Source organism: Fusarium verticillioides, chromosome 4 (assembly GCF_000149555.1).
Source record: "Fusarium verticillioides 7600 chromosome 4, whole genome shotgun sequence".
NCBI classification, from domain to species: Eukaryota; Fungi; Ascomycota; class Sordariomycetes; order Hypocreales; family Nectriaceae; genus Fusarium; species Fusarium verticillioides.
The window spans coordinates 1,820,927-1,845,439 of NC_031678.1; the positions used below are offsets into that span (position 1 = coordinate 1,820,927).

Consider the following 24,513-nt stretch of genomic DNA (forward strand, 5'->3'; position numbering starts at 1 on the left):
TCGTGACCACAGCCGGCCCGTGCCAGTATGATATTCAGGGCTTACCAGGGTTGATATAAGACCTCCCTGGAAAGGAAAGATGCCAACTGAAATCATGCTTCCTGTGGGAAATCAGGCCAGGAAGAAGAGCCGAAACCTGTTAGGGCCCCGAAATTCGTCGCGGGGCTTCCCTGCCGCAGGTTGTTTTGTTTTTCGAGAACAATTTCATTTCCATGTGTGAATCTAGGTATGTCACTTGGATTTCGGATACGAATCAACTGGCTTATGTAGACGTAAACTTGGGGGTTTGATGCTAAATGACAAAAAGAATTAGGCAAGTCGGCATAAAGTTAAGTGGCTCTATAGTGGCTTTATTTTTGCACCCATCTTGAGGTCTGGAAATCCTCCCGGGGTAACTGATCAACTGATGAAACTGTATGTACCAAGTCGTAAGAGATCGGCATCATTGGTTTCTGGGCTGTTTTGTTCTCCTTTCTCTTCCAGTGCGAGATGTAAAATTTCTAAATCCGGCCGCTGTCAACTGAAGGATTCTCAATTATTCGGCCTTATAAGGTAAAATTTACGTACCAGACCCATCTTGTGCACATGCCTCCTTTCCCAATGCAGCAGCTGGCTATCCCTGTACCCCAGAATTACGGGCAGACAGGTGGGGCCCTCCCTTTGACCACATGCAAATTGCTGTACCTACAGATGTTAACGTTAGCGATAACCTCACTCAGCTGTTACTTAATCTCACACCTAAAAGACCTACCTACCGTTACAACGAAACGACCCGGATCTGCTCAGCAGACGTTACAGCAGAAAATCTGGAACGTCTCATGTCTAAATCTGTTTTCAACTACCGTCCCCAGGCCCAGGCCCAGATTCATCGGTTCTCGGCTTTGGTTTAGCTGAGCCCCTGACCTCTCGGGTCATCATCGTCACCAGCGTCACCAGCAACATCGTCAGCCCTCTAATTCGGGCATTATCCGTATAATCTGCCACGAGTACTTTTGAGCTTAATTCTCTCTCGAATGCTCGCTAGGCTGTTTCATACTCTTAGCCTCACGGATTTGTTACTCAAAGAATAATAGTTTCTGTTGTGATAGGTTAGTTTCACAATCCCACGTACGTATGGACTTCTCTCATCTGCATCTGCATCTGCAACTCCATCACCATGCGGCGGCGCGGTTGCGCTACGCTACACTGCCTATAGCCTTCCTTGGCAGGGGGGGCGTTGTGATCTACGACCTGTCAAGGTAGATCATTTACGTATCTCTCCTCTCGGTCTATTTCCTGCAGGAGTATGTATCCGTACATCCATACGATCCATGCTTGCCATGTTGCATATTCACACGCGGCATCTTGAATTGTCTGTCAAGCCGAGGCTCCAAGTGAGAGCTCGGCGATGCTATCTCCACATTTTTATCATCTTCAAGGGGAGATTTTATCATATCAATCTCCTGACTGTTCATTTATTTCATCTGGCCAAGAGCCTAGATATCTTTACCGCCTTTGCCGTCAATTTCCTGTCGTCAACCCTCTGTGATACTTCCTCAGACGTTGCATGATGTTGACATATCCCCCCCGCTACTTCTAACCGCCGACCTCCCTTTTTCGATCATCTTTACACCACCTTTTTCTCTATTCATTATACTTTACAGGGGTAGATCTGTTATTGACCGCTCGTACACAGTCAAGATCCCCGCGATCATCCTTCTTGTCAGATACCCACCTTCTGAGTGCCACCGGTAGCAGGTGCCGTAGCCCTGCTTCGGGACATTGTTGGACATCTCTTATGCTGGAGCAGCATGGCTATGCCTGCAGTTGATATGCGCCCTGCCCGTAAAAGGCCCCTGAGGCTCGATCCTATTCCCGAGATCCTACGCCCTTTGATTCGCGCCTATCTCTTGGGCTATGCATCTGCCGTGGCTCCCCGGCTGTTGACGTTAGTGTTACAGCATGTTGCGAAGAGAAAGAGGAAACTAGCCAACCAACTTGCCCCGGACCTTGACGATACCTCATTCGTCAGCTCTGCAGCACACATAGTTAGGACAGGCTTCAATCCGCAGCGGTTTCCCACGTTTTGTGCCATACTTGCTGGTGGCACTACTCTATTGAAGGCAAGTTAACTTATCCTAACCATGATGGAGTCTGTCCAGTCTCAGAAATTCGCCTACGTTTTTCTGACACTGGTCGCCTTGTCCTTGTTGGCTGTCAGAACTCACCGGAACGTTAATGGTACTTTGGTATGCCGTTAGCTAATACGCCGAAAGGAACCTTTGAAAAGCATTCTAGAGAAAACTGCAAGGGGGCTCAGCGAGGCAGGTCGTTTGAGGTAGGCCTTCAGTTTCACTCTAATGAATCATGATGTTCTTTGCTAAACAATCGTCCCAGACTTGCAAGATGGTTGTCAACATTCCTTGCTGCCTGGTTTGGCCTGCGGCTGCTGCACTCCTATGAGGGCCGAGCGTATACCGAAACTGTGCCACCGAAAGAGGGCTCGGCCCATAGTACCGAGCCTCAAACAGTCAAATTTGCTGGTCGGACAATGGATCTAACCCTGTTTGCGGTCACTCGAGCCCTCGATGTCCTTGTTGGTGATCTGTGGGCGAGGCACAAGGCCCGTCGTCTGGCCTCCAACAGGTGGTCCAAGGTAATTAGACCATGAAAATCACCTGATTATGATTACCAGATATCCATAGTTGCTGACACCTTCCTAAGGCTGAACGATTTCTCTCCAAGTTTGTTGATCCCCTTGTCTTTGCAGCTTCATCGGGCCTTGTTATGTGGGCTTGGTTCTATCATCCCAGCCGTTTGCCCCGCAGCTACAACAAATGGATCACTTCGGCAGCTTCCGTGGACTTAAGGCTCATCGAAGCCCTTCGGCGGTGCCATTCAGGCGAGTTTCAGTACGGCAAGGAGACCGGTCAGGCACATCTCCTTCAGGGCATGTGTGTGGACTACGAGTGGCCACTTGCCTGGGGAGATCCTGCGGTAGTTGTTCCCATACCTTGCCAGATGGTGCATATGTCCAGCGGGCCTTCATGCGAGTACCATGCTGCAAGCCGCTTCTTTCGTGCCTGGAAGTGGTCGATGGCTACGTACTTGCCCCTGACACTGGCTCTCGCTCTTCGAAACCCCTCTCGCAAAGCTCTGCGTCGAGCCATAATCTCGTCTTGCCGTTCCTCTAGTTTCCTCGCCACCTTTATCACCCTCTTCTACTATGGAGTCTGTTTGAGCCGCACACGCGTCGGACCTCGTCTTCCTGGCGGCACAACCATTGAGCGTCGTCAGAGCATGGATAGTGGGATCTGCGTTGGCACGGGTTGCTTGCTTTGTGGCTGGAGTATCATGATTGAAACAGAGAGCCGCCGAAAGGATATTGCGCTCTTTGTTGCCCCTCGTGCCTTGGCCACTGTTCTACCTCGACGGTATTCTTTGGACAAAGAGTGGCGAGAGAGACTTGTGTTCGCCGCCAGTACTGCCGTCGTCTTTACGTGCGTGGCAGAGAACCCCGATCGAGTGAGGGGTGTCTTTGGAAAACTTCTCAGGATGGTTCTTAGTAAGTAAACGAGCTGGCTCGGCATATATTACGAACTGGGACCTCTGTTTCAGTCTAGTCATTCCCATCCTTCCTTTCTCGACGCAACCATTATGTACGATAGAGCAACGTTGCATAGAATAGTACTTGAATTCTAATGTATAATCATTAAGCAAAGAAGACGATATCTGGTCAAGGCCATGTCTGCAATGTGATATGATAATTCAACTGCAATGTATCTATGCTACTAAGCTATTTATCCCTTGAACCAAGCAACAGCCCCCAACACGAAAATACAGGCTAGTATATCACTCCTCACCGTGGTAAATATCTGGCCATAACGCATCACGACCTCAACATATCCCTTGGCAGGCTGGGGTAAAAATTGCACCACAGTACCCACAATGCCAGAAGGGGGGCTGCCTCTCCTATCCAGAAAGAAGCGAGTTGTGAGTAGCAGCGACTCAGCTGTGGCGAATGTCCAAAAGAACAGCTTCTTGCGGTGCTCCAGTTCCGTCTCAAGCTCAGGCTCAGCAGCTGCAGTAAGCGGATCGGCGGGTGTTGTGCCTGCAAGGGCGGCACGCTCACGCTCGATCTTGCTGCCAGTGAAGGGGGTAAGTATGACGATGTAGAAGCCCAAGCTGAGAGCTACAAGGGCATGGAGAAGACGCCAGAGGTTTGTGGAGGCGCTATTGCGGACGGCTGTAGGCGGTACTGGGGGTCCTTGGCCGGGCGCCATGCCTGGCACACCAGGAAAGGGAGGCATCGAGCCAGCAGGAAGACCAGCACCAGCCATCAGCTGGGACATCATCCTCATCATGGGATCTTCCTCAGCTGCTCCGGGTGCAGGGCTAGCGGTGCCGCTGCCATTGCCACGCTCGAAGCCAAGCATCATCTGCCGTAGCTGGTCCTCTGAGATGGCGGGTTCTGTGATTTCAGGCGCATTCGTTCGCGAATTTGCAGTCCGCTTCGGCTCGTAGTAGTGATCTGAAATATCGACTTCTTCTGGGTCGGCATGGTCGGCGGTGGCAGACACACCGGATGCTGAAGCAGCGGGTGCTGGCACAGGTGCTGGTGTCGAGGCATCAGCCATGGTGGAAGACGGATTGGTGGGTTCTGGTTCTGTGTAAGAAAGTTAGCAGCTTTGCAGCTGGAATTTTATGTCACAACTGAATCGAACCTCCTGGGACACGACCTCCAAGACCAGTAATCTTGTTCAACCTTGCAGAACCCCCGGCTTTGAGCTTGGCTTCACGGCGTTCCTTCCGAAGACGCGCTTGTTCAGCAGCTCGCTGAGCGGCAGCATCTTCAGGACTTTGCGTCGTCTCCGACATGATTCGATAGGTATTGTTAGGCGTCTATTCGGAGTTGATATCGAAATATTGGTATTGATGGGCTCTGGTGACGATGATGTGGTGCTTTGGTCGAGTGGGGATCCATCGACAGCTGGCCATGATATAGGTAGGGCAAAATGATGTAAGTCACCTACCCTGAAGACACATGCCGATATCGCTATGTCTCCCATTTTTCTTGACTCGTAAATAAATGATATTCAAAATTTGTATGTAATATTTCGTTCTTATACCTTGATTACGAACGGATATCCTACTTCAATACCATTCTGTGAAAACAATCACATCTCTTTATCAAAGGACACGTCAGAAGTTCCGACCACTGTCGAGCCAGGGGGGAACTTAGTTGGGGGTACCAGCAGTTGATTACCAACAGGTATTTGAAGAAATAGGCCAGAATTTTAGAACTATGGTAATGTTGTGAAGTAGAAAGGCACACAATAACATCGTCAGTTATTTTTCTGTCTACCAAACCCTCGGCGTGATTGTCTTCGTGTAAACTTCGTCCCCAACGATGCACCCCGCGCTAGGCTATTCAATATCACATCCATTCACACCCTCATACATGATCCATAAGCAAGGCAAAATAAGTCGTGTTATACTAGAAAGGAGCTTGATCACGGGGTAGCCTTGCTCATGCTAATCAATCGCTTGACACCGACCTATTGTTGGGCGAGTTAGCATTGTCACCAAGTCATGACACAAACGAGAACTTACCATCCAGTTGCCGCACTCCTCAGTCTTATCTCTCTGAAGCTCAACCTGAAGCTTGTGTGCACCTTCGTAGTTCTTGGCCTCAATAGCATTGGCAAGCTCCGTAAGCTGTTCAATTGTATCAGGCTTGACAAGTTCCTCGTTGTTGAGGTGGTCAAAGAGCAAACCAAGCCGCTTCTGCGTGTCCTTGACTTGGGGTGCAAATGTCGCGGGAGCCTTGGATGCAACTCGTTGCATATCCTGGTCTAGGATATCTACCAAACGCTGGGCATTGGGCGGGATATGCGAGCGGTCACCCGCAGGATGTCTGGCCTTGGGAGGGGCCGAAGCCTGGGGAGGGGGAGGAGTTGGCTTGGGAGAGGAAGCAGCGGGAGGTCCTCCAGGAGGTCGGCTCATGGGAGGAGGCCCAGTCGGAGGAGGTCCCGTGGGAGGTGCAGACTGTTGAGCAGGAGGGGCTCCATATGGAGAGGGAGCGTACTGGTTATGGGGCGTCGACTGCTGAGGAGGACCTCCAAATGAGCCAGCTGGAGGAGGGCGGCTCGCGGCTCCAGGAGGGGGCACAGACCCTGGAGGCTGGCTGTACTGCTGCTGCTGCGCTACAGGAGTGGGAGCATAACGGTTAGTGGGGGGACCTCCTGCTGGAGGAGCATTGTACGGTGATGCTGTTCGAGGAACGACATTGGGCATTGGTGGGGGGATCGCGCCGGCAGCAGGAGGAGGGGGCGCGTATGGGTTATGGCTACTGGCAGCAGGAGGTGGAGGAGCCTGGAAGTTTTGTGGAGGAGCTGCAAGAGGTGACTGAACGCGAGGCGGCGCTGATCCCTTGGGAGGTGGCGGAGGGGGAGTCGAGCCACTTCGCTGTCCAAAAGGAGACGCACCAGGAGGTGGAGGAGGTAAACCTGTGCCTTGTTGGCCAGGGAAAGGAGATGTGATAGGCTGGACACTGGGCGTGGTCCTGCGTGCTGGGGGTGCTTTGGTGACAAGAGGGACATCATTCCAGTTGTCCATGTTCTTCATCTTGGCCGCAGGTGTCACTGATGAAGGTGTTGTGTTTCGAGGAGGACCGCTCATCGGTGGGGGTGCCAAGGGGGCGGGAGCACCGTATCCCGGTTGAGCAGGAGGCTGATAACCAACTGGCGCCCCATATCCTGTTTGCGCAGGAGGAGCATAACTGTTCTGTGGTTGATAAGGGTTCGAGGGCGGCTGATATTGCTGTGCTGGCGACCCAGTTGATCGAGGGGCAACCGGACTTGGGGCAATATGGCTGTAGGGATTAGCTGGGACAGAGCCAGGCACAGTGCCAACCACAGGTGCGGGTTGAGGGGGTTGGTAGCCAACAGCAGGTTGAAGCCTGGACGATGTCCGGCTTGATGAGGCTGGCACTCGTGAAGCGGGCTGAGCAGAAGGCTTCTTGGTTGCAAGACGCACACGGTTCCTCGCCAATTCCGCCGCGGGGTAGCTGGAAGGGAGGAGATCGAGGTACTTCTGGGCGGTCTCTAGCTGACCGTGACCAGCCAGGATATCTGCGTACTCGGTGTACTTGTCATACAGAACGGAAAGTTTCCAATCCGAGGTCAAGTTTGTCTCGTTATCCTGGAATTTGGTGGTGTGACGGAAGACGGTGACCTTCTCGATAAAATTCTGCAGGGTCTTAGCATGAACCGAGAACGTGGAGTCTTCAGTCTCCTCTTTCAATCCAGCCTGCTCAGCCTCGTCAAACTCGTCAACCCAGATAGACACAACCTTCTCAAGCTTTGATCCAACTAGGTAGCAGAAGAATGCGTCCTTTCGATCGCCATCTTCGTTGATTCGGTCGCCGAGCGCTTCGCAAAGGTCAGAGAACTCATCAGGGTCCGAAAATGTACACAGAATAGCCATGGTCTCCTTCCAATTCTCCAGATCGGCGTTGTAGACCACATCCCAGAGGTTCTTAGCTATCACAGAACCGAGCAGACGCATGTAACTTGGCATACCGCTCTTGCGGGACAGATACGCAGCTTGAACCTTGTCAACAAGCTCTTGACCACCACAGTTGGCGATCAAGAATGCGTCGGCAAAACGGTCCTCCTTGAGGCAAAGTTCAGTTGCCTTGGAGAAGTTACCCAACATCAGAGCAGAGGTGATGTTCTTTTCAACTGTGGTATCAGAATCACTGAAAAGATGGAAAGGGTTATCAGTCTTGGCGCCCTTTGTAGCAGCGAGATTGGACAAGAAGTCGTCACTATCGCCCTCAGCACCATCAAAGAAGCTCGAGACTCGCTTCTCCTTCTTCTCTTCGTCGTCCTCATCTGATGGCTTGGTTTCCTCATCTTCTTGGACTTCGGATGTCTCTTCAGCACTGCCATTCGTGAGGGTGTCCTTGTTGAAGCCAAGATATTCGACGATTTTGCTACGGGGGTTCTCGCCAACAAGAGTCTCCATCAATTTCCAATCAGCCTTTTCCTCATCAGTCTTGGCTTGCTCAACCCGATCGGCACAGATTTCAGAGATCTTGCCAGATGCGATGTCCTCTTGAAACTTTTGGCTAGCAGTAGAAATGTCAGAGTCAACAGTGAAATCGGTGATCAAGATCTTCGATGAACGCTTTTGCCCGGGCTGGGTAGCATTGGGCTTGAACACAACAATCTTTCCACCAAAGCCGAATGAAGCACCCACGGGCCTCTCGAACCAGTTGGGAGCCTTGGCCAATGACCAAGAGGAATCTTGAGGCTTGTCCTGGGCAGCGTGGAGAAAGAAGTCCTCATCATCAAGGTTCTTCTCAGCTGCGGCCTTCGTAATATCAGGGTTGGTGTTCTGGAGGGTCTGCACAGTGATCTTGCCGTCGGCGCTGGCAGTTGCCGACAGATTGGGGTTGTGAGGGTTGAACCGAGTGAGGAAAGCGGAGTTTGTCGCCTCTGGAAGTTCACCATACCGCTCGCCAGTGTTGGGGTTCCACACGATGGTACGGTAATCCTTACCTGACGACAACAACAGGTCGGCATCTTTCTGACACCAAGACAGGGATAGAATACCAGACTCGTGACCTTGAAGTGTTCTCTCGGGAGCATTGGAGTTTCGCAGGTTCCATAAAAGGATAACAGGGGAGTTGTGATCAGGAGTAGCTGTCAGGAGCTTCGTTGAGTTGTTGGGGTCCCAAGCAATGGAACTGACAGCCTTTCGATTGTTGTTGAGTGTTAGAGAAGCCTTTTTAGTCTTCAGGTCCCAAACAGTGACAAATCCACCGTTTCCACCGGTGGCGAGAATGTGTGAGACCTTTTGATTCCATGCAAGGCATTCGATGTCGTCTGATCGGGCAGTAGAATTGCCTAGTCGGAAGGGGTTGGCAATATCGTTGACATCGTAGATAAAGAGCTCTCCTTTGGCGCCAGCTGTCGCGAGGATTTGAGGCTTCAAGGGGTTGAATTCAAGTGCCTTGATCGGGCCACTATGTTTTGATGTTTGAGAAATTAAGGCATCAGACTCTCCAGCGATAAGTTTCTCGGCATCCCAAAGGTCTAGGGACCCGTTCTCGAGGGCACCAGCAATGATACCCCTGGGGTGATCCTCGTTGGGAGGACCCCATGCAACATCGTAAAACCTGAAGCGTTGATCAGAACATGGGGTTTCAAAAGCGCATTCTTGAGTATCTACCTAGCGTCGGTGTCGATGCTAGCGACAGGTTGTAGTTCGAGGCCTTGTTGTTGATCGTCCAGAGCGAGATCCCAGAGTTCGAGCTTGTTGCTCTCGTCAGGAGAATCGACATGAGTACCGGTGGCTAGAATTGGCTTGCCAGCACCTGGTGACCAGGCGAAGGCGGCCGTTCGTGGAATGTCTCGAAGGCGCACCATGATGGTGATGGCGGGGAGTTTAGGGACTAATGCGACAAGTGTACCAGCTCAGGATGGTGTTTCGATATAATAAGACGGATTAAAAAGACAAGAAAATGGACAATTGCGGCTGAGAAAACTCCATACAATTCTCAACGAATCGTCGCCTCTGCCCGCAGTATTGCTTCAAAAGGAGTTCGAACGAAGCAGGGCGAGGTCGGTGGAGGTGTGTCCTGTAGTGGGAGGTATGATGCCAGATTGCAGGCTGGCAGGCTCTCCCCCCGTTAGTTGGCTCCTCCTGAGTCCTGAGCTCCCTGTGGCCACGTCCGTGCCTCCTGAGCTGAGCTGTCCAGAAGGTGGGGCTTCTTGTCACGTGAAGAGAGAGCTTGCTCAGCTTCTGGTTATCTGAGGTATGATTATAGGTACGTGAGTGCCAGTGAAAAGGGGAACGAGTCGAGAGACGCCCGGACTAACCTAAATACTAGGTGTTGCCATGAGCAAGGAATTACATAGCGAAAATGCGGAAGTTTAAAGGTCAATCGGTATTGGATTTATCACCTGCTAATGCTGTGATCAGACTGACTTACAGGACCCCAAAGGATAGCATATACCTTGATTTTAGAAGCTGCGTGTCAGAAAATCATCAATAATGCCTTGAAGGGCATCCGGAAAGTTATTATGAACTATTTATATTGGTATTCTGCGTGAGTTCAGTCATCACAGCCATGAAACAGCTGTTGTAAGTTAAGATCAGAAAGCTCTAATGATCACGTGATATGCACAGAACCTATGAGCTACCTACTCAACCGCACCTTGAATGAATGCTTTGAGCTCAACTCAAAGGACTTTCAAGCTTACGTTGACACCATCCATTTTTCTTCCGATCACTTAACGGCGCATATATCATTCCAAAATGTCAGAGGCAGCTCGATGGAAAGCTACTGTCTATGTAGGCGGACTATCTCAAATGGCAACTCAGAGTCATGTCCTCGACGCTTTCATCCCATTCGGTGAGATAGTCGAGGTCAAGGTACCAAAACCTGATGCGCCAAACTCTACAGAGACACACAGAGGATTCGCCTATGTCGAGTTCGAAGACGCAGCTGATGCGAAGGAGGCTATTGATAACATGGATCAATCGGAGTTTTTTGGAAAGGTCCTCAAGGTATCACAAGCCAAGGCACCTAAGAGCGCAGAGGATGGGCTTGGTAGCAAAACAGCTATTTGGGAGAAGGTATGTTATAATGGAAACGATTGAAAAGCAAACTAACATGGTTCGCAGGAAGGATGGTTGGCCGAGCATGCGGCAGATGACGAAGAAGCAGTGTCAGGTGCTGGTCCTGACCCCATGCAAGGATTGGAACAACTCGACGTTGCAGGACCAAAACCTGAGTGAGAATACAAGTTGGAGGTTTGTTATTGAGCTTTTTGCCGGCATAGCGAAGGCGTTCAAGGCATTGGATTGGATTCACGGTTACTGGCAAGTAAGGATGACATATCATCACCGAGAATATTCAGATTTTGTATCTGATGTGTTTCCCTACTACCGCACTCATCTGAAATGTACAGTACTGTCCTTCCAAGGACATGTGGACATGCAAACGATCTCATTTCCCCAATAGCATCCCTATCTTTATGCCAAACTTAGTGACCCTCACTCTCACCCTCGGCGTGGCCCTCAGCATGGCCAGCATCGTGGCGGCTAGCAGGACCCTGTCGGGCCAGACGGAGGTTCTTATCAACGAGGAACTTGCGAGAGATGGAGTAGCCGGCAGCGCCGAGAGCGAAGCCAACGACGACAGCTAGATATAGATATTAGACAAGACATGGTTCAGTTGAGTCGTGGTGGTTTACCGAGTGGGTACAGCTCAGGAGGGATCTGCTTGAGCTTTCGGAGACGCTGAGAGATGGTGTGGCCTTGGATTCTGTCAGTATGCAGACCAATTGAGACAGTTTTCGCATCCGCATTTGTAGGATCGGGTCGTTCGATTAAGCATCGTCGAGAACTTGCAGCGTTACGTACCAGCCTGGTCCTCTTTCTATAAAACGAAGCTGGGTCAGCAATTGATGTCATACTGAGCCGAGGGCTAAAGAGCTCGTTCCCTCAGACCATTGCATAGAATTGGAGATACTCACGGGGACGGGTCGCAACATGCGAGGCGTCTGCCTGAACATTCGAAGAGCAGCGGTAGAACGCATCTTGGAGTGAGTGGGGAGGGTCTAAGGAATCAAAGTCCAGAGGTGATGGTTCAATTGGAAATTATCGGCCTTGGAAGGAGTGTTTGGAGTTGGCCGAGCGAACGAACATCTGCTGATGTGCAATTGCTAGAGCCTAGCAGGCCCACCAGTCGAGATGGGTGCCTTACGCCATACGCCATTGGCCCGAGGGTAGCCTGAGGCACACACTGAGCTCTCCCGGAAGGAAATCGAACCACCTGATTTGATTCGAGCCGACACCCACCTCATCCAATCCATTCTACTAACGTCGACGCATTGGATACTTACTCAACCTCTCCATCCTAAACGCACCGAGCTCCATACTCGCCGTCATTGACCACAGAAGAATCTCCCCTCCTCCAAGTCAATTCCTCTTAAAAGCCATTCACAATGTCGGACGACGGTCAGGAGCTTGTCACCAAGCCTTTCAAGTTTGTCACTGGTATGTTCAATGCTTGCTTCCCTGATAATCCCGCTGTTGGTACTGCCGTTGCGGGCTCGAAAAAATGACCTGATTTGGCTCCGAGGCTAACACTTCTACGCAGCTGGTAAGCCCGAATCCCTCTACAACCACCACAACTATCACCACCGATTTCTCCTCGACGACAGACTGCGATTACGCGATCCCGGCGACGATACTCAATTGCACTAGCATCAATTACCACGATTCGATCTAACACTTCATAGGCACTGACGCCCGTTTCCCCAACCAGAACCAGACCAAGCACTGCTGGCAAAACTACGTCGATTACCACAAGTGCATTCTCGCCAAGGGTGAGGACTTTGCGCCTTGCCGCCAGGTACGAGTTGCTGAGAACCACTTCCACCGGCGACGTCCATGCTAATTGACGTCTAGTTCTGGCTGTCTTACCGATCTCTGTGCCCCTCCGGCTGGTATCAGCGCTGGGACGAGCAGCGCGGTATGTTGAACCTCAGTGGTTCCAATTGATCTCGAATAAGGACTAACGCATTGCGCAGAGGCCGGAAACTTCCCCGTCAAGCTCGACGCCTAAGCCGACCCCGTAGACTGGATGGATTAGTGGATGTTGTTAGAAGAGTCAGAGCAGACACACTGCAATTGTATCATTTGTGATATTGCTTTCAAAGCTAACCCCAAATATTGACTGTTGTGTTTTGAACACTGGCTTTCCGCATTGTGATGACGTCTCGAGTCTTGTCGAATGAGATTATTGCTATCATTTTAGCTATATGAGGCTCATGCAAAAGCGCTGGCAATTCAAACTCCCAAATAATACTCCATGATTCCATACTCCGTAATCCAAAAAATGGCTATGGCGATTGGCCAGTATAAGTCGCAATGACAAATCCCCAATTTGATGATCACTCTGACGAGACCCATCATTTTTCCTCATCCTCATCGTCTGAACTCATAAATTCATCGTCCTCATCGAATCCAAAGAATGTCGTAGCTTTACCCTTGCCCTTATCGGCCTTGGCCCCTTCGACGGGGAGCGGCGTTGACTGGTCTGATGATGTACCCTTGTCCTCATCTGAACCGGATTGGTCGTTGCTTGGTTGTGTAGAGCTTGAATCGTGAGATGTGCCAAGCAAGTTGTCTTTGTAGTTACCAGCCTTCATGGCAGCCAGAACAGCCTCTCGGGTTCGCTCACTGCTCTCTTCCTTGTCCTCGACCCACTGACCGTCAAGACGACTCTTGCTGCCCGACTTGATTTCAGCTTCCTTCTGTTCTGACATTTGAACGATCTGTTCCCAGCGCTCACGGCGCTTCTCTTTCTCCTTCTTTTCCATCTCGGGCTTGATAGCTAGATACTCGGCTAAAGCCTTGGCCTCATTTACAGTACGCAGACGTCGCCCATCCAGGTTTCGGCTAGATCCGTGGTCCTCTTGGCTCTTCTTTTTGCGCGAAGACATGCGACCACCCGCGGCTCGAAGTTGAGACCCGAACCCACCCTTGCCACCACAAAGGGGAACAGCGAGTCGCAAGGAAAGGAATTCATCGTCGGCAGTGGAGAGATAGCTGGAGATGGGAGAGTCTGATGAGGCTGGAAGTTGGTTGTTGGAAAGTGTGGTGAGGATGAGTCTTGACTGAGTCGTCGGGAGTCGATCATCTATGCGTTGGCGCAGTTCTGTAACTGTTGTCGATGATGCCAGAGGAAGAACAACGGTCGGTGGTAATCCTAGGCCAGCGAAGCTAGTGACCAGCACGTTCACGTTTCGGGGAGCCATGGTATGTTATGGGACGTATTCGGTTGGAAAGATAGTGGAAGCCGTTGTGGTGGATGATTGAGAAGGCCTGTCGCAAAGATTCGATCAACGCCGCTTTGGTTGTTTGTCATGCAAATGGCCTGCACCTTGTAGGTATAAGCGGGCCCTTCCATCAATTGGTACCGGCTGCCACACACCTACAGGCACAGCCACAGCTCAATCGTCCTCATCACGTGAGATCAGCCACAGAGCAACATCGTCTCCACCCCACTTCGCTACAGCCAAATTCTAGTAGGGTTTCCGCCCACAAAAGTTATCATTTTGAGAAGTCGACTTCGTCCCTCCTAAACTGCCACCTTCCAACATCGACCCTTCCGACGAGCAGCAAATACCGCCACGATGTTGATTCCCAAGGCCGACCGCAAGAAGATCCACGAGGTAATAACCATTACATTCACCGAGCTGCTCTGCACAACGACGACGGCGGAGAATTGCGAGCTACGGAATAGAGCACAAAATCATAGCGCACATAACTAACAGTTTCCCGGCAGTACCTCTTCCGCGAGGGTGTTCTCGTCGCCCAGAAGGACTTCAACCTTCCCAAGCACCCCGATATCGACACCAAGAACCTGTTCGTTATCAAGGCTCTGCAGTCGCTCAACTCTCGCGGCTATGTCAAGACCCAGTTCTCTTGGCAATACTACTACTACACCCTGACCCCCGAGGGTCTCGACTACCTCCGCGAATGGCTTCACCTCCCCGCTGAGATCGTTCCCGCTACCCACATTAAGCAACAACGATCGCACGCCCCTCCCCGTGGCATGCTCGGCGAGGGTGAGCGCGAGCGACGACCTTTCGGCCGTGGCCGTGGTGGTGACCGAGGTGACCGTGAGGGTGGATACCGACGAAGGGATGCTGGCGAGGGCAAGGAGGGTGGTGCTCCCGGCGAGTTCGCTCCTCAGTTGTGAGTTGGCCCTTGGAGAAGTTGATGGATACGGGACGAATTGCTAACAATTGATACAGCCGTGGTGGATTTGGCCGTGGACGTGGCGCTGCCCCCCCTTCTTAAACGAACCCATTTCCTTTAGGTGGTCACGAATGAGATGCATTTCGAAGGGTATCGGCTTGTACTCATAAAAAATGGAGGGCAATTTCTACCATGGGTTTCGCTCGTGTGACTGGGTTGCGTTGCGTGGGGGACACCGTGGGAGTTTGAGGGTTTTAGAACCTCGGAATCATTTTCATCAGGGTCAATGTTTGCCGCCGTCGAAACGAGATAATTGCTCGGGAGATTCGTGAAGACGTCAATCTTTTCAGTGATGTGAGACGAGACCTCTATGTTTATGCCAAACGCCCACCGAGGCACGTCTGAATGAACGATCCGTGCCGCTCATCCAAACTCCTGCTATGACGTATAATGATTGTGATCTTGTGGCTATTCGAAACTTTGATTCATCTCTGATGGCTCGGGAGGATTCCCTCGGATGTGCCGTATTCAATGCTTGACCGAGGATCTCACATCTTGGGCCAGGGATTGTTCGGATGATAAATTGAACAGATTCTCTGGATATGAGATAAATCAATGCATGTTAAATTAATTAATGATAACCAAGCCAACTAACTCACTCTTAACATGTGACAGGATTATCAATGAGACAAAGTAAATCCGTTTTAGGTCTCTGATCATAAAGATTTATCAATTGCCTGCCTGGCTGGGTATTAGGTAGCTTGGATGGTCTACATATCTAATAGGAGGTAATTATTCTTCTTGTCCAGTACCTCTAGTTGTCATTGCCCTTGCTTGACCCATCTGCTGTGTCTGGGCCTGGGCCAAGACGGTCAGGGTAAGCTGCTCGATATAATACGCGAGATTCGCTCTGTGGTAGGTTCATTGCTGGATGATATGCTTTTGAATCACTCAGAAGCGCTAATCGTCGGTGATGTCTATTACAGCTCTCATGTACGACACGCCGGCGGAAAGAGGGAAGAAATGAGTGATGATTTACTATGACTTGAGTACTTGAATATAACAAATATCGTGTTGCTCGTCATTCACTTGCTTTTCAGACATAATATGCATCCCAGGAGTTATAGAATACCGATATGGGCTGTTGCAGTAGTATTAAGGCTGTTAACTCAAGTCCGCCTAAACCATGTCACCACGTTTATCCTTTTTAAATATCTTAACCTTGGTATACATATTGCTAACTTTCGAGTACTCTCTTTAGCAAGACTTTTTAAGAATTCTAGACATACCCAGTATCTTGTCTACCTAAGTAGGGAGGGATTCTGCCTCCCTAGGGGTTCTAACCTAGACCCAGGGAGCAAGAAAACATCAGACCCTAGTATAGGATGTCAAAATAAATTCAGTAAAAGGTATACTTAGCTTATCTTAAACTTATAACACACTACCTTAGTTTTTTTATCAGTTAGGATTAAAGTCCTGGGTTTTCCTTCCTCCCCTAGCCTAGATAGATGTGTTGTGGTCAGCAACAGACACAACAGGAGCATACCTAATCATCACTCTAAGCTGACAGGAAACATGGTATATGCCTCGCAATTAGACGAGAAATAAAATAAGAGCTGAATGATACCGTTTGACTGGTCTTATGTCAGCGATGAACTGGTGTTTATATCTCTGCGCCTTGCTCCTCAGCATTTAGCATGAGTTTATGGATGGGGATGGGGATGGGGACGGGCACACAGTCAGATATTTGCATGCAGGTAATCATATTTTGAAAGGAATCCATGATGATCTTGATATTCTATCTCAATTACATATAAGATGGCCTTGAGTTGTACGTGTTCGAATATTTATCGAGCAGTGCTTATACCTGCCATACGCTTGTAGCTGACACATAGACATGCAATGGACCCCTAAGCTCAACCCCGTCATATCAGTTCTTTGCTATCTATTGCCCTTTATATTCGTTTGTAGTTCCTGGACTTTACATTATATCTGAAAGTTATCAGGCAAATCGCCCGCCATGATTATCTCCAGCTCTCCTCTCTTCAAACAGTATGCCCAAACGGCCCTTGATTCTGAAAACCGTAACAGAAGGGCACCTTATTCGCCATTAGGCATTGCGGATGCTATTGTACAGCACCTACTGGACCTTGCAAGGCTTCAAGTCACTCGATTCAAGATAAGCAATGCTACTGAAGAGTAAGCATAATGCCCGCCATTTATGCCATGGCTTGCTAATGCTTCAGCTCCTTCAAACTTGTTATCGAGGGTCGCATGTTTGGGACAGGAACAATCTCTAGCACTATCATATCAACGGAGGCATCCTTGACATTCAATGGGGCCGTATTTGGACGGATCAAGTTACCCCAGACCCAGACGAGTTTCTGGGGCACAGACTTTGTTGCTCAGGAACAGCGTATCGAGATCATCGACCACAGCAACTACTGTGCCTTTGTTCGGAGCATCATAGTTGACGGTGAAACCAACCTTCAGCTCCAAAACGGCAACTGCACAGTCAGAGCACTTGGCATTTCGTCTGTGTGCAACCTCAGTCTCGATATGCCACTCAAGGCTATTGGAGGGCCTAGAATGGCAGTCAAGAAGCTTTCGCGGCTAGGTAATGACGTGACAATCGTATTCAGCTGGAGTTGCTCAGGCCCTGTCGAACTTGACCATGGATTTTGTATTTTCGAGCTTCGAAACGGCCATAGTGAAACATTGGCAGAGCTAAAAGGTGAACTGAACATCGCCGCAGGCCAAACTGAACTCACTCTGCATGGGACAACACGAGACGGGGCGGTGGCTTCAAACAGAGTCAGGCTTGTTGGAGTCGGCGTGGAAGCGAAAGAGAACTCATGGCTCAATGAGACCATAAGAGAGATTGACGTCCCCATTGACCTGGAACCGAAATGCGTGGGGATATTGTGGTGCTGATACACGCTCCAGGAACTGTACCTTGATATTGGATTTCTTGAATATAGATATGACCTAGTTCCACACATTTTGTGTTGGGTTCTATTGGAATAGAGTCAGATGTACAACAAAGGTCGTCAGATTTCCAGTTTCAGGGTCGGCGATGGATCGTCGAGATGACTGAGCTTTGTCAACAATTTGTTACCTTGCAGGCTATGATGACATTTTCTTTGTAATTCTCGTACAAGATAAGAGTCCCTTGTTAAGTGTGAGCCCACAATGCCCATTGTGTCTTGCATGTAAATGCTCCACTGCCATTTACTTTAGCAGCCTTATTGATGATGCTTCCATAATAAGAGCCGGCTTCGGCCGCCAGCGTCTACCGACAGAGACATGGATGGATTCGTTTGCGGGGACCCAACTGAATACAGTGGAATGATGGAACTGAACGGTGCGTTTCGATGTATCTCTGTTGTCTCCCTAGGTAGACACTGCTATATTTCAGAAGTTAAGAATCATATTAAAAATAGTTGTCGCAGTTGCATTTGTAGCGCAGTCTCAAACTTGGCTTGTTGCAGTATTAAAAAAGATACGAAATACCCAGATAGAGCAACTCACTCAGCATCCAATTTATCAAACCCAGATGCGGCCATTAGCTTCACGATCATTGGACCGGGTTAAAGAAGCCTACCACTCACATTAATACGAGGTCTTAAAAAAAGATACAGTATCCGTACATACACTCACCTGTCAAACCTGTCCTGTACCTAAAAGGGCAGGCTACTCATGTTTCCCATTGCGGTGAAAGAGGATGAGACCTGATAGACACCTGAATCTCATATCGTCCTCTCCATTCCTCACAGTCTCACTGGCCGCCAGGAACTCTACGTTTTGCTTGGAAGCCCTGGTAATGCCCGTATCCGTCAAGCCTCTCGTCAAACCCCTGCTTCTCGGCGTTTACAGGCGATATTCAGTTGGAGTTCAACGCCCAAAATTTCCGGGTGTCGCGGAGACGTCTGAGAGACAAGGGGAAATGTACGGGTCTGTGATGAATCCGTCAGAGCAAAATGGGCCAAGATAATCAGGAACTCAAAAGTCGGCGGCCGCGCGTTGCATTCGATTTATTATTACGGACCTAGCTATTGGGTTTCATTGACTACCTAAACAAGGTACTAATCTATTGGATCCAATACTAATATTGGATCTTTACTCATCATCAACACTGCCTGCCTACCATCCAATATAGTTATACGGGCTTGTTTCACCAACCACAGCCACGGCTTGAGCTGCACCCATCCAACACTCATCGCTCATTGCTTTGTTCCCGCTGACTTGTTGTCCAAATTTCACTCTTCTTCCTTTTCTTCTTCCTCCCACCATTGGAAACTAGGTGCTAAAAGACAAAGCATGGGTCTGTTTGGCTGACTTCGCCGAGCTGAACTGGGCTTGTCTGCTGCTGGCGTCAACTCCCGTTCGGATCATGCTGACTTTGGATCATGTCCATCATGCTTGACTAACAAAAGACGTTTAAAACTCTGATTCAATATCTTTCCTTCCTCCGAACAATTGTTCAAAAGTTGCAGAATCATTATCTCCCTTACCTATCTCGACAAGTGTCTCGTGACTTGCACGAGATCGCCTCCCTGAATCCTTACCTAGTAACTTCCCTAGAAATGGCTCCCTGGCCGAATCGTCGTGGGTCGCAACCCAACAACAACTCTGACGGTGACCTCATCAGTCGAATTCACAATACGGCCTTACACACGCCTACCACATTGCCTGCGCTTTACTCGACGAATCTGCCAAACACATCGAACGGGAATCGCCTCGAGTTATCCTTCTCCAATGCAAATGCCGATTCCAGCTCCGACGAGTCTGATTTGCATCCCTCGCGGCCTCAATCTTCCAAACCTCGTCGGCCAAAGCACACGCGCTCTATGAGCCAGCCTTTTCCTTCTCTTTTCAGCAGCAAGAAAAGGAGGCAGAACTCAGTCGGCGCACCACCGCCTGACCTGGGGTTTGCAGAGGATGACTCGGCAATGCCTCGACAAGCACCAAAGACCCACGCTCGAATCCCTTCTCATACTCGAAGCGGCCCTGTAGGAAGTAAGGATTTTACGACTGGCAACTGCATGACATGTGGCTCGTTAGTACGGTGGCCGCGGGAGCTCAAGGTGTTCAAATGCACGATCTGTACCACAGTCAACGATTTGGAGCCTCGGAGTGCAGATCATGATGGTTCCAAGTCACGTAGAGATACAAGCCAGGATCCTTCCCGGTCTGTCCCAACTCGAGGTAGAATCAAAGGCAAGAGAAAGAGGATAATCACTAATATAGGTGCAGGTCCGCATATCTCGGTCGAACAGACAAACCGACTGGTTCAGCAATCGATACAATCCTTCCTTTCTAAGAAGTTACATCCAATTCCTGAACCTCCTACCGAGGCGCCGCCACAACCGCCGTCGCAGAGCAAATTGTCATTCAGCAGCCGAATGCAGGCTGCTGGCCAAAGCCTTGCGCCGGTCGATTCTAGACAGGAAAAAGCGCCTTCATCCAAATCGCCTGCTATACAGGTTTCCCATTATGTGTTCGATGAGGAACCGACGCTACGGTCGAGTCCCGCCCGACCGAACCCTACGCCAATGCGATCCTTCTCTTCCTCTTACACCGAAAGACCTCCAGTACGTAACATATTGCAAGAGCGCGGACCAAAAGAGCAACGTAAATCGCCGGATCAATCTGAGGGCGACCCGAAAAGGATATTCAAGGCTCTGGAAGACTACATCGTCGCCTGCTTTGGCTCATTCGAATGTATTAACTCATCATTCCTGACACATAACCACCGCCTGCCCATTAGATGTAGAAGCGAATCGACTCGTCGCAAGCCAATGCTACCTAGTGAACCTCGTGAACAGAGAGGGCATCGTCGCGAGCCTTCAGGAACTTATGCTACACGTGAGCCACGAGAGGAGCGGTTTACACCGCAATTCGATGATGGATCATGCGACCTCGATCCAAAGTTACTACTTTTAGGTGACTTTGCTGAGAACGGGACATGGTGGATGGGCGACCAAGAAGACGCTCGGCCTCGACGGCCGTCAACAAACCGTGTAGAGCGAAGTTTCTCAAGCGCGCCAGTCAACACGAAGACACCACAGATGAGCTGGGGCGATCTCATCAAATGGTACAACTCTATTGTGAATCCTGCCGAGGGATGGTTTGCGATTTACGAGGAGATGTGTCAAGGAAAAAGCTTCTTAACCCCTTCTCAGCGAGAATTACAATCAATGGAGCGGGAACTACTGCAGGGCCAAGAACATGCTCGACGAGTTCTCCTTAAAGCAACTGAAATGCTTTTAAAAAGACCTGGAAGGCCATTGAAGGATCCAGCAGACTTGAGGTTTCTCCTAATCATCCTAGAAAACCCATTACTACACGAACATGAAACGTTGTTTCGGGGAATTCTACAATTCGACAAAAATTTGCCCTCTGCTCCGAGGCTGATACAGCAGAGAAAAGCTAGCACCCCTGAATCTGGACCTTTGTCTGGACAACACTCGGGCATCATCAAGCGCATAGTGGGCTTAGTATCAAACTCGTCGGCTGAATGCCATAATCAGTTGATCACCTGGTTTTCAAGACATCACCCATCTCGTTTCATTCGTACCAAAGAGTTGGCGTCTGGTTTCCTAACATATCGGATGATTCGACAGAGTGGAAAGAAGCAAGAGGTGAAAGTTGATATCACAGCTGGCCTGATACCGCAAATGCAAGAAGGGCGCTCAGGAGCTTATCTTTACGATGAGATAAACCGTGCAAACTCGTCGAAGAAGGCCAAGGAGCCTGAAAAGAAAATCATGTATGCCGAAGATTGGCAGATCAGAGCTTCTTCGCGAGTCTTGGCGCTCCTCTTCGCTGCCAATAGCTTGCCACACAGCCGGAGAACTGAAGAATTCTCTCCGGGCTCTGCAGAGGGTCGTTCTAACGTTCATTCTCACGGACAAATTCTACCAACGAGCGACTTCTACAATTCAATGATCGACTACACTGACTTGGTTGCGGACTTTGAGAATTGGGAAGCTCGTAGAAGCAAGTTCACGTTCTGCCAGTACCCATTCCTTTTGAGCATATGGGCCAAGAACCATATTCTTGAGCACGATGCTCGTCGCCAGATGCAGAGCAAAGCCCGTGACGCCTTTTTTGATAGTATCATGAGTCGCAAGGCTATCAACCAGTTCCTAGAATTAAATGTTCGCCGAGATTGTCTGGTGGATGATAGTCTAAAAGCTGTCAGCGAGGTGATTGGAAGTGGGAGTGAGGATATCAAAAAGGGTCTTCGTATCACCTTTAGTGGTGAGGAGGGAGTAGATGCTGGTGGTCTACGGAAAGAGTGGTTTTTACTCCTGGCCAGAGAAGTTTTCAATCCCGACCATGGTAAGCTGAGTCGCCCAACAGAAACAGGGGCCCTGCTGACTCTGGATAGGCCTTTTCCTTTATGACGAGGATTCTCAGTTTTGTTATTTCAACCCGAACGCTTTTGAAACCTCCGATCAGTTCTTCTTGGTCGGAGTCGTGATGGGTCTTGCTATATACAACTCGACTATTCTGGATGTGGCCCTCCCTCCTTTTGCATTTCGGAAACTTATTGCATCTGCCCCAACACACGGCACAGGGGCATCAGCTCATCCGAAGCCTCCTATGCGTTACACCCTTGAAGACTTGGCAGAGTACCGACCTCGACTAGCTCGAGGATTACGACAGTTGCTAGAATATGAAGGCAATGTGGAAGAAACCTTCTGTCTCGATTTCGTTATTGACATGGATAAGTACGGTACTCAGGTGCAGGTTCCCCTTTGCCCTGGAGGCGAACGCATCCCTGTCACTAACAGCAACCGTCGAGAATACGTGGACCTTTACGTGCGGCACATAATCGATGTGTCTGTAACGAGGCAGTTTGAGCCTTTCAAACGAGGTTTCTACACTGTATGTGGAGGTAATGCTCTGTCTCTCTTTAGGCCAGAAGAGATTGAACTCCTGGTCCGAGGCTCTGATGAAGAGCTCGACATCAACTCGCTAAGGGGAGTCGCTGAATATGACAACTGGGGAACCAAGAAGCCAGATGGTTCTGAACCCGTTATTGACTGGTTCTGGGAGACGTTTCAGGCGGCGTCATCTCAAGATCAACGGAAACTACTCCTGTTCATCACTGGTAGCGATCGAATTCCTGCTATGGGCGCGGCTGTACTGCCGATTAAGATATCCTGCCTCGGTGAAGATGAAGGCAGGTTCCCCATTGCTCGAACGTGCTTTAACATGCTATCCCTGTCACGATACAATTCAAAGGAAAGATTAGAGAAGTTGCTGTGGACTGCTGTTCATGAAAGCGAGGGCTTTGGGATAAAATAAATGGTACAGTTGATGAAATTACGAATAAGCATTCATTTCATTTACGGAGTTTTGATAGGTAGTTGAAGGGGTTTCGGGAGTTTAAATATGTATACAGAACCTGTCAAGGTGCAATTAGAAACTGAATTTGTTTGTCTATAGAAAATTCTACGGGAGAATTGTAGTTTTTCAACATTGAAACGTACGATGTACGTGTACGGCAGCCCAGCAATCCATTTACGTATCGATCAACATAAGAGTCCAAGCAAAAGGTAGTGGGACTTTGTAAATTTCCAACTTGTACACTTGCCAGATACGTGGCATTCGTTAATACACATTTATTGTACAGCATCGTTATGGTCTCTTTCACTCCAAGCCTTTTTACGAATCCTCTTCCTCAGCAACACCGCCAGCAGCCCGGGCTCGCTTCAGCATATCCTCCTCACGCTTCTTCTCCTCACGCAGGCTCCTCATACGGGCTCGGTCGACCTCGGCTTGTCTGGCCATGGCGTCCAACTCCTGCAATTCGCGAATCTCCTCCTTGGTGGGTTTGATGGGGACAGCACGGGTCTCGGCAAGTACGTATTCAAGAATGTGAGAAGAATGTTTCTCAGTCATATCGACGGTGACGATCTTCTCGTCAGCATCCGGCGGTGTGGCCTTGGACATGTTATTGCGTGATGAGGAGGGCTGGGAACGAGTAGCGGGTGCGGGAGTTGAAGCGTCGGGTTTGCGGAGATAGATAGAGATTGTAGGCTTCTTGTTGTTCCGGCTGTGACGATTGACAATCATAGGAACTGAGGGATTATGGTATTTTAGTCGGGGGAGGTTCTCACGCCAGAACTTTCTGTTTTTGGTGTATTAGTTGATGTGCCGGAGACCTTGATGTATGGACTAACTTGGCGCCCATATGACCGTTCTTGAAGCTCGTTGCAAAGTCCATATGTATTCTGGTCACCTCTGGGGGCAGGATTGCTGCGCCTGGGCCGCATCTTAAGGAAATGATCTGGTTCAATCGTAAGCAATGGATCGCGGATCGTCGTTTGTGGGAGAGATATCTACCTTCTATATCAACTGTCAGCTATTGGTACCCTTAAGATGCGAGCCCAGAGAATTGACTTACAGCACGAAGCTTGTTGAAGCGCTCACCGAGAGACCTCATCTTGGGCTGCGCAAACCTTTAATCTATAAGGTAAAGGCTACGCAAGCGTCTCTTGAGAATCGAGCCAGTTCACCGTGGTCGCAACCTAATGCTTCAAAAAGTCGACGGCTCTAGGCCCAGAAAATCATAGACCCCTGCCCAAATGGAAACGCTGTGCTCGACTCGAGGCTGCGGGCCGAGCATTGACCCGAACTGGCTGGTGGGGGTCACTTTGACTTATAGTGGAGGCTAACAAAGCTAAGGTAAGTAAGTATGATTTTCTAGGAAATTTTTGGGACAATCTGTGG

The 24,513-nt window shown here is 49.7% G+C and overlaps 12 protein-coding genes across 24 annotated transcripts; 5 read left to right on the plus strand and 7 right to left on the minus strand.

Moving 5' to 3' along the window:
- Positions 1 to 262: 262 nt before the first annotated feature.
- FVEG_15572 (hypothetical protein) lies at positions 263 to 1,152 on the minus strand (the record flags this gene model as incomplete). Its single annotated transcript, XM_018904732.1, has 4 exons — positions 263 to 292; positions 568 to 684; positions 1,037 to 1,076; positions 1,112 to 1,152. 4 exons carry the CDS (start codon positions 1,150 to 1,152, stop codon positions 263 to 265), a joined length of 228 nt encoding a protein of 75 aa, XP_018749673.1.
- FVEG_15573 (hypothetical protein) lies at positions 729 to 5,312 on the plus strand. Of its 4 annotated transcripts, none has more exons than XM_018904735.1 (5): positions 729 to 1,107; positions 1,676 to 2,102; positions 2,256 to 2,317; positions 2,377 to 2,635; positions 2,704 to 5,088. In XM_018904735.1, exons 2-5 carry the CDS (start codon positions 1,791 to 1,793, stop codon positions 3,550 to 3,552), a joined length of 1,482 nt encoding a protein of 493 aa, XP_018749676.1. In that variant the 5' UTR covers positions 729 to 1,107; positions 1,676 to 1,790; the 3' UTR covers positions 3,553 to 5,088. The 4 variants fall into 4 exon arrangements, with proteins under 4 accessions (XP_018749676.1, XP_018749677.1, XP_018749675.1 ...); XM_018904736.1 differs by having other exon boundaries at positions 1,025 to 1,088; XM_018904733.1 differs by lacking the exon at positions 729 to 1,107 and having other exon boundaries at positions 1,594 to 2,102; positions 2,704 to 3,544; positions 3,697 to 5,088.
- Positions 1,321 to 4,941, minus strand: FVEG_04933 (hypothetical protein). 5 transcript variants are annotated; one of them, XM_018892892.1, is made up of 4 exons: positions 4,704 to 4,941; positions 3,581 to 4,645; positions 1,970 to 3,525; positions 1,321 to 1,919 (listed from the first exon to the last, which is right to left on the minus strand). In XM_018892892.1, exons 1-2 carry the CDS (start codon positions 4,855 to 4,857, stop codon positions 3,780 to 3,782), a joined length of 1,020 nt encoding a protein of 339 aa, XP_018749680.1. In that variant the 5' UTR covers positions 4,858 to 4,941; the 3' UTR covers positions 1,321 to 1,919; positions 1,970 to 3,525; positions 3,581 to 3,779. The 5 variants fall into 5 exon arrangements, with proteins under 5 accessions (XP_018749680.1, XP_018749681.1, XP_018749679.1 ...); XM_018892893.1 differs by having other exon boundaries at positions 1,334 to 1,919; positions 1,974 to 3,525; XM_018892891.1 differs by having other exon boundaries at positions 1,334 to 3,525.
- Positions 5,102 to 9,810, minus strand: FVEG_04934 (hypothetical protein). Its single transcript, XM_018892895.1, has 3 exons — positions 9,220 to 9,810; positions 5,593 to 9,166; positions 5,102 to 5,537 (listed from the first exon to the last, which is right to left on the minus strand). The coding sequence occupies exons 1-3, from the start codon at positions 9,414 to 9,416 to the stop codon at positions 5,493 to 5,495; spliced, it is 3,816 nt and encodes a 1,271-aa protein (XP_018749683.1). The 5' UTR covers positions 9,417 to 9,810; the 3' UTR covers positions 5,102 to 5,492.
- A 498-nt stretch (positions 9,811 to 10,308) lies between these two features.
- FVEG_04935 (peptidylprolyl isomerase) lies at positions 10,309 to 10,791 on the plus strand (the record flags this gene model as incomplete). Its single annotated transcript, XM_018892896.1, has 2 exons — positions 10,309 to 10,629; positions 10,678 to 10,791. The coding sequence occupies 2 exons, from the start codon at positions 10,309 to 10,311 to the stop codon at positions 10,789 to 10,791; spliced, it is 435 nt and encodes a 144-aa protein (XP_018749684.1).
- A 95-nt stretch (positions 10,792 to 10,886) lies between these two features.
- On the minus strand, positions 10,887 to 11,721 carry FVEG_04936 (hypothetical protein). Its single transcript, XM_018892897.1, has 4 exons — positions 11,532 to 11,721; positions 11,419 to 11,434; positions 11,250 to 11,312; positions 10,887 to 11,197 (listed from the first exon to the last, which is right to left on the minus strand). The coding sequence occupies exons 1-4, from the start codon at positions 11,592 to 11,594 to the stop codon at positions 11,040 to 11,042; spliced, it is 300 nt and encodes a 99-aa protein (XP_018749685.1). The 5' UTR covers positions 11,595 to 11,721; the 3' UTR covers positions 10,887 to 11,039.
- A 34-nt stretch (positions 11,722 to 11,755) lies between these two features.
- Positions 11,756 to 13,022, plus strand: FVEG_04937 (cytochrome c oxidase subunit 6b). 3 transcript variants are annotated; one of them, XM_018892898.1, is made up of 5 exons: positions 11,756 to 12,054; positions 12,158 to 12,160; positions 12,300 to 12,412; positions 12,469 to 12,532; positions 12,591 to 13,022. In XM_018892898.1, exons 1-5 carry the CDS (start codon positions 12,003 to 12,005, stop codon positions 12,623 to 12,625), a joined length of 267 nt encoding a protein of 88 aa, XP_018749686.1. In that variant the 5' UTR covers positions 11,756 to 12,002; the 3' UTR covers positions 12,626 to 13,022. The 3 variants fall into 3 exon arrangements, with proteins under 3 accessions (XP_018749686.1, XP_018749687.1, XP_018749688.1); XM_018892899.1 differs by lacking the exon at positions 12,158 to 12,160 and having other exon boundaries at positions 12,591 to 12,889; XM_018892900.1 differs by lacking the exon at positions 12,158 to 12,160 and having other exon boundaries at positions 11,862 to 12,054; positions 12,469 to 12,612.
- FVEG_04938 (hypothetical protein) lies at positions 12,972 to 13,820 on the minus strand (the record flags this gene model as incomplete). The annotated part of the gene is made up of 1 exon (XM_018892901.1): positions 12,972 to 13,820. One exon carries the CDS (start codon positions 13,818 to 13,820, stop codon positions 12,972 to 12,974), a length of 849 nt encoding a protein of 282 aa, XP_018749689.1.
- A 272-nt stretch (positions 13,821 to 14,092) lies between these two features.
- FVEG_04939 (30S ribosomal protein S10e) lies at positions 14,093 to 15,323 on the plus strand. Its single transcript, XM_018892902.1, has 3 exons — positions 14,093 to 14,237; positions 14,351 to 14,763; positions 14,823 to 15,323. Exons 1-3 carry the CDS (start codon positions 14,199 to 14,201, stop codon positions 14,866 to 14,868), a joined length of 498 nt encoding a protein of 165 aa, XP_018749690.1. The 5' UTR covers positions 14,093 to 14,198; the 3' UTR covers positions 14,869 to 15,323.
- Positions 15,324 to 16,545: 1,222 nt separating this feature from the next.
- On the minus strand, positions 16,546 to 18,740 carry FVEG_15574 (hypothetical protein). 2 transcript variants are annotated; one of them, XM_018904738.1, is made up of 3 exons: positions 18,421 to 18,740; positions 18,298 to 18,366; positions 16,546 to 18,247 (listed from the first exon to the last, which is right to left on the minus strand). In XM_018904738.1, the coding sequence occupies exon 3, from the start codon at positions 17,766 to 17,768 to the stop codon at positions 17,256 to 17,258; it is 513 nt and encodes a 170-aa protein (XP_018749692.1). In that variant the 5' UTR covers positions 17,769 to 18,247; positions 18,298 to 18,366; positions 18,421 to 18,740; the 3' UTR covers positions 16,546 to 17,255. The 2 variants fall into 2 exon arrangements, with proteins under 2 accessions (XP_018749692.1, XP_018749691.1); XM_018904737.1 differs by having other exon boundaries at positions 16,546 to 18,366; positions 18,427 to 18,740.
- FVEG_04941 (other hect domain ubiquitin protein ligase E3) lies at positions 18,412 to 23,294 on the plus strand. 3 transcript variants are annotated; one of them, XM_018892904.1, is made up of 3 exons: positions 18,412 to 19,974; positions 20,023 to 22,113; positions 22,163 to 23,294. In XM_018892904.1, the coding sequence occupies exons 1-3, from the start codon at positions 19,353 to 19,355 to the stop codon at positions 23,083 to 23,085; spliced, it is 3,636 nt and encodes a 1,211-aa protein (XP_018749694.1). In that variant the 5' UTR covers positions 18,412 to 19,352; the 3' UTR covers positions 23,086 to 23,294. The 3 variants fall into 3 exon arrangements, with proteins under 3 accessions (XP_018749694.1, XP_018749695.1, XP_018749693.1); XM_018892905.1 differs by having other exon boundaries at positions 20,023 to 23,294; XM_018892903.1 differs by having other exon boundaries at positions 18,412 to 22,113; positions 22,163 to 23,248.
- On the minus strand, positions 23,280 to 23,986 carry FVEG_04942 (hypothetical protein). Its single transcript, XM_018892906.1, has one exon. It carries the CDS (start codon positions 23,854 to 23,856, stop codon positions 23,446 to 23,448), a length of 411 nt encoding a protein of 136 aa, XP_018749696.1. The 5' UTR covers positions 23,857 to 23,986; the 3' UTR covers positions 23,280 to 23,445.
- Positions 23,987 to 24,513: the final 527 nt, after the last annotated feature.

Excerpts from the sequence above, each read along its gene's own strand:
- FVEG_15573 (XM_018904733.1), top strand. The coding sequence starts at position 1,791 with ATGGCTATGCCTGCAGTTGATATGCGCCCTGCCCGTAAAAGGCCCCTG. Across the intron at positions 2,103-2,255 it reads GTGGCACTACTCTATTGAAG|GAACCTTTGAAAAGCATTCT; the intron begins GCAAGTTAACTT and ends ATACGCCGAAAG. Across the intron at positions 2,318-2,376 it reads AGCGAGGCAGGTCGTTTGAG|ACTTGCAAGATGGTTGTCAA; the intron begins GTAGGCCTTCAG and ends CAATCGTCCCAG.
- FVEG_04933 (XM_018892892.1), bottom strand. The coding sequence starts at position 4,857 with ATGTCGGAGACGACGCAAAGTCCTGAAGATGCTGCCGCTCAGCGAGCT. Across the intron at positions 4,646-4,703 it reads TGGAGGTCGTGTCCCAGGAG|AACCAGAACCCACCAATCCG; the intron begins GTTCGATTCAGT and ends TTTCTTACACAG.
- FVEG_04934 (XM_018892895.1), bottom strand. The coding sequence starts at position 9,416 with ATGGTGCGCCTTCGAGACATTCCACGAACGGCCGCCTTCGCCTGGTCA. Across the intron at positions 9,167-9,219 it reads AGCATCGACACCGACGCTAG|GTTTTACGATGTTGCATGGG; the intron begins GTAGATACTCAA and ends TCAACGCTTCAG. Across the intron at positions 5,538-5,592 it reads AGGAGTGCGGCAACTGGATG|GTCGGTGTCAAGCGATTGAT; the intron begins GTAAGTTCTCGT and ends GCCCAACAATAG.
- FVEG_04936 (XM_018892897.1), bottom strand. The coding sequence starts at position 11,594 with ATGCGTTCTACCGCTGCTCTTCGAATGTTCAGGCAGACGCCTCGCATG. Across the intron at positions 11,198-11,249 it reads TCCTGAGCTGTACCCACTCG|CTGTCGTCGTTGGCTTCGCT; the intron begins GTAAACCACCAC and ends ATCTATATCTAG.
- FVEG_04937 (XM_018892898.1), top strand. The coding sequence starts at position 12,003 with ATGTCGGACGACGGTCAGGAGCTTGTCACCAAGCCTTTCAAGTTTGTC. Across the intron at positions 12,413-12,468 it reads ACTTTGCGCCTTGCCGCCAG|TTCTGGCTGTCTTACCGATC; the intron begins GTACGAGTTGCT and ends ATTGACGTCTAG. Across the intron at positions 12,533-12,590 it reads GCGCTGGGACGAGCAGCGCG|AGGCCGGAAACTTCCCCGTC; the intron begins GTATGTTGAACC and ends CGCATTGCGCAG.
- FVEG_04939 (XM_018892902.1), top strand. The coding sequence starts at position 14,199 with ATGTTGATTCCCAAGGCCGACCGCAAGAAGATCCACGAG. Across the intron at positions 14,238-14,350 it reads ACCGCAAGAAGATCCACGAG|TACCTCTTCCGCGAGGGTGT; the intron begins GTAATAACCATT and ends GTTTCCCGGCAG. Across the intron at positions 14,764-14,822 it reads GGCGAGTTCGCTCCTCAGTT|CCGTGGTGGATTTGGCCGTG; the intron begins GTGAGTTGGCCC and ends CAATTGATACAG.
- FVEG_15574 (XM_018904737.1), bottom strand. The coding sequence starts at position 17,768 with ATGTGTGGAACTAGGTCATATCTATATTCAAGAAATCCAATATCAAGG.
- FVEG_04941 (XM_018892903.1), top strand. The coding sequence starts at position 19,353 with ATGGCTCCCTGGCCGAATCGTCGTGGGTCGCAACCCAACAACAACTCT. Across the intron at positions 22,114-22,162 it reads AGTTTTCAATCCCGACCATG|GCCTTTTCCTTTATGACGAG; the intron begins GTAAGCTGAGTC and ends GACTCTGGATAG.
- FVEG_04942 (XM_018892906.1), bottom strand. The coding sequence starts at position 23,856 with ATGATTGTCAATCGTCACAGCCGGAACAACAAGAAGCCTACAATCTCT.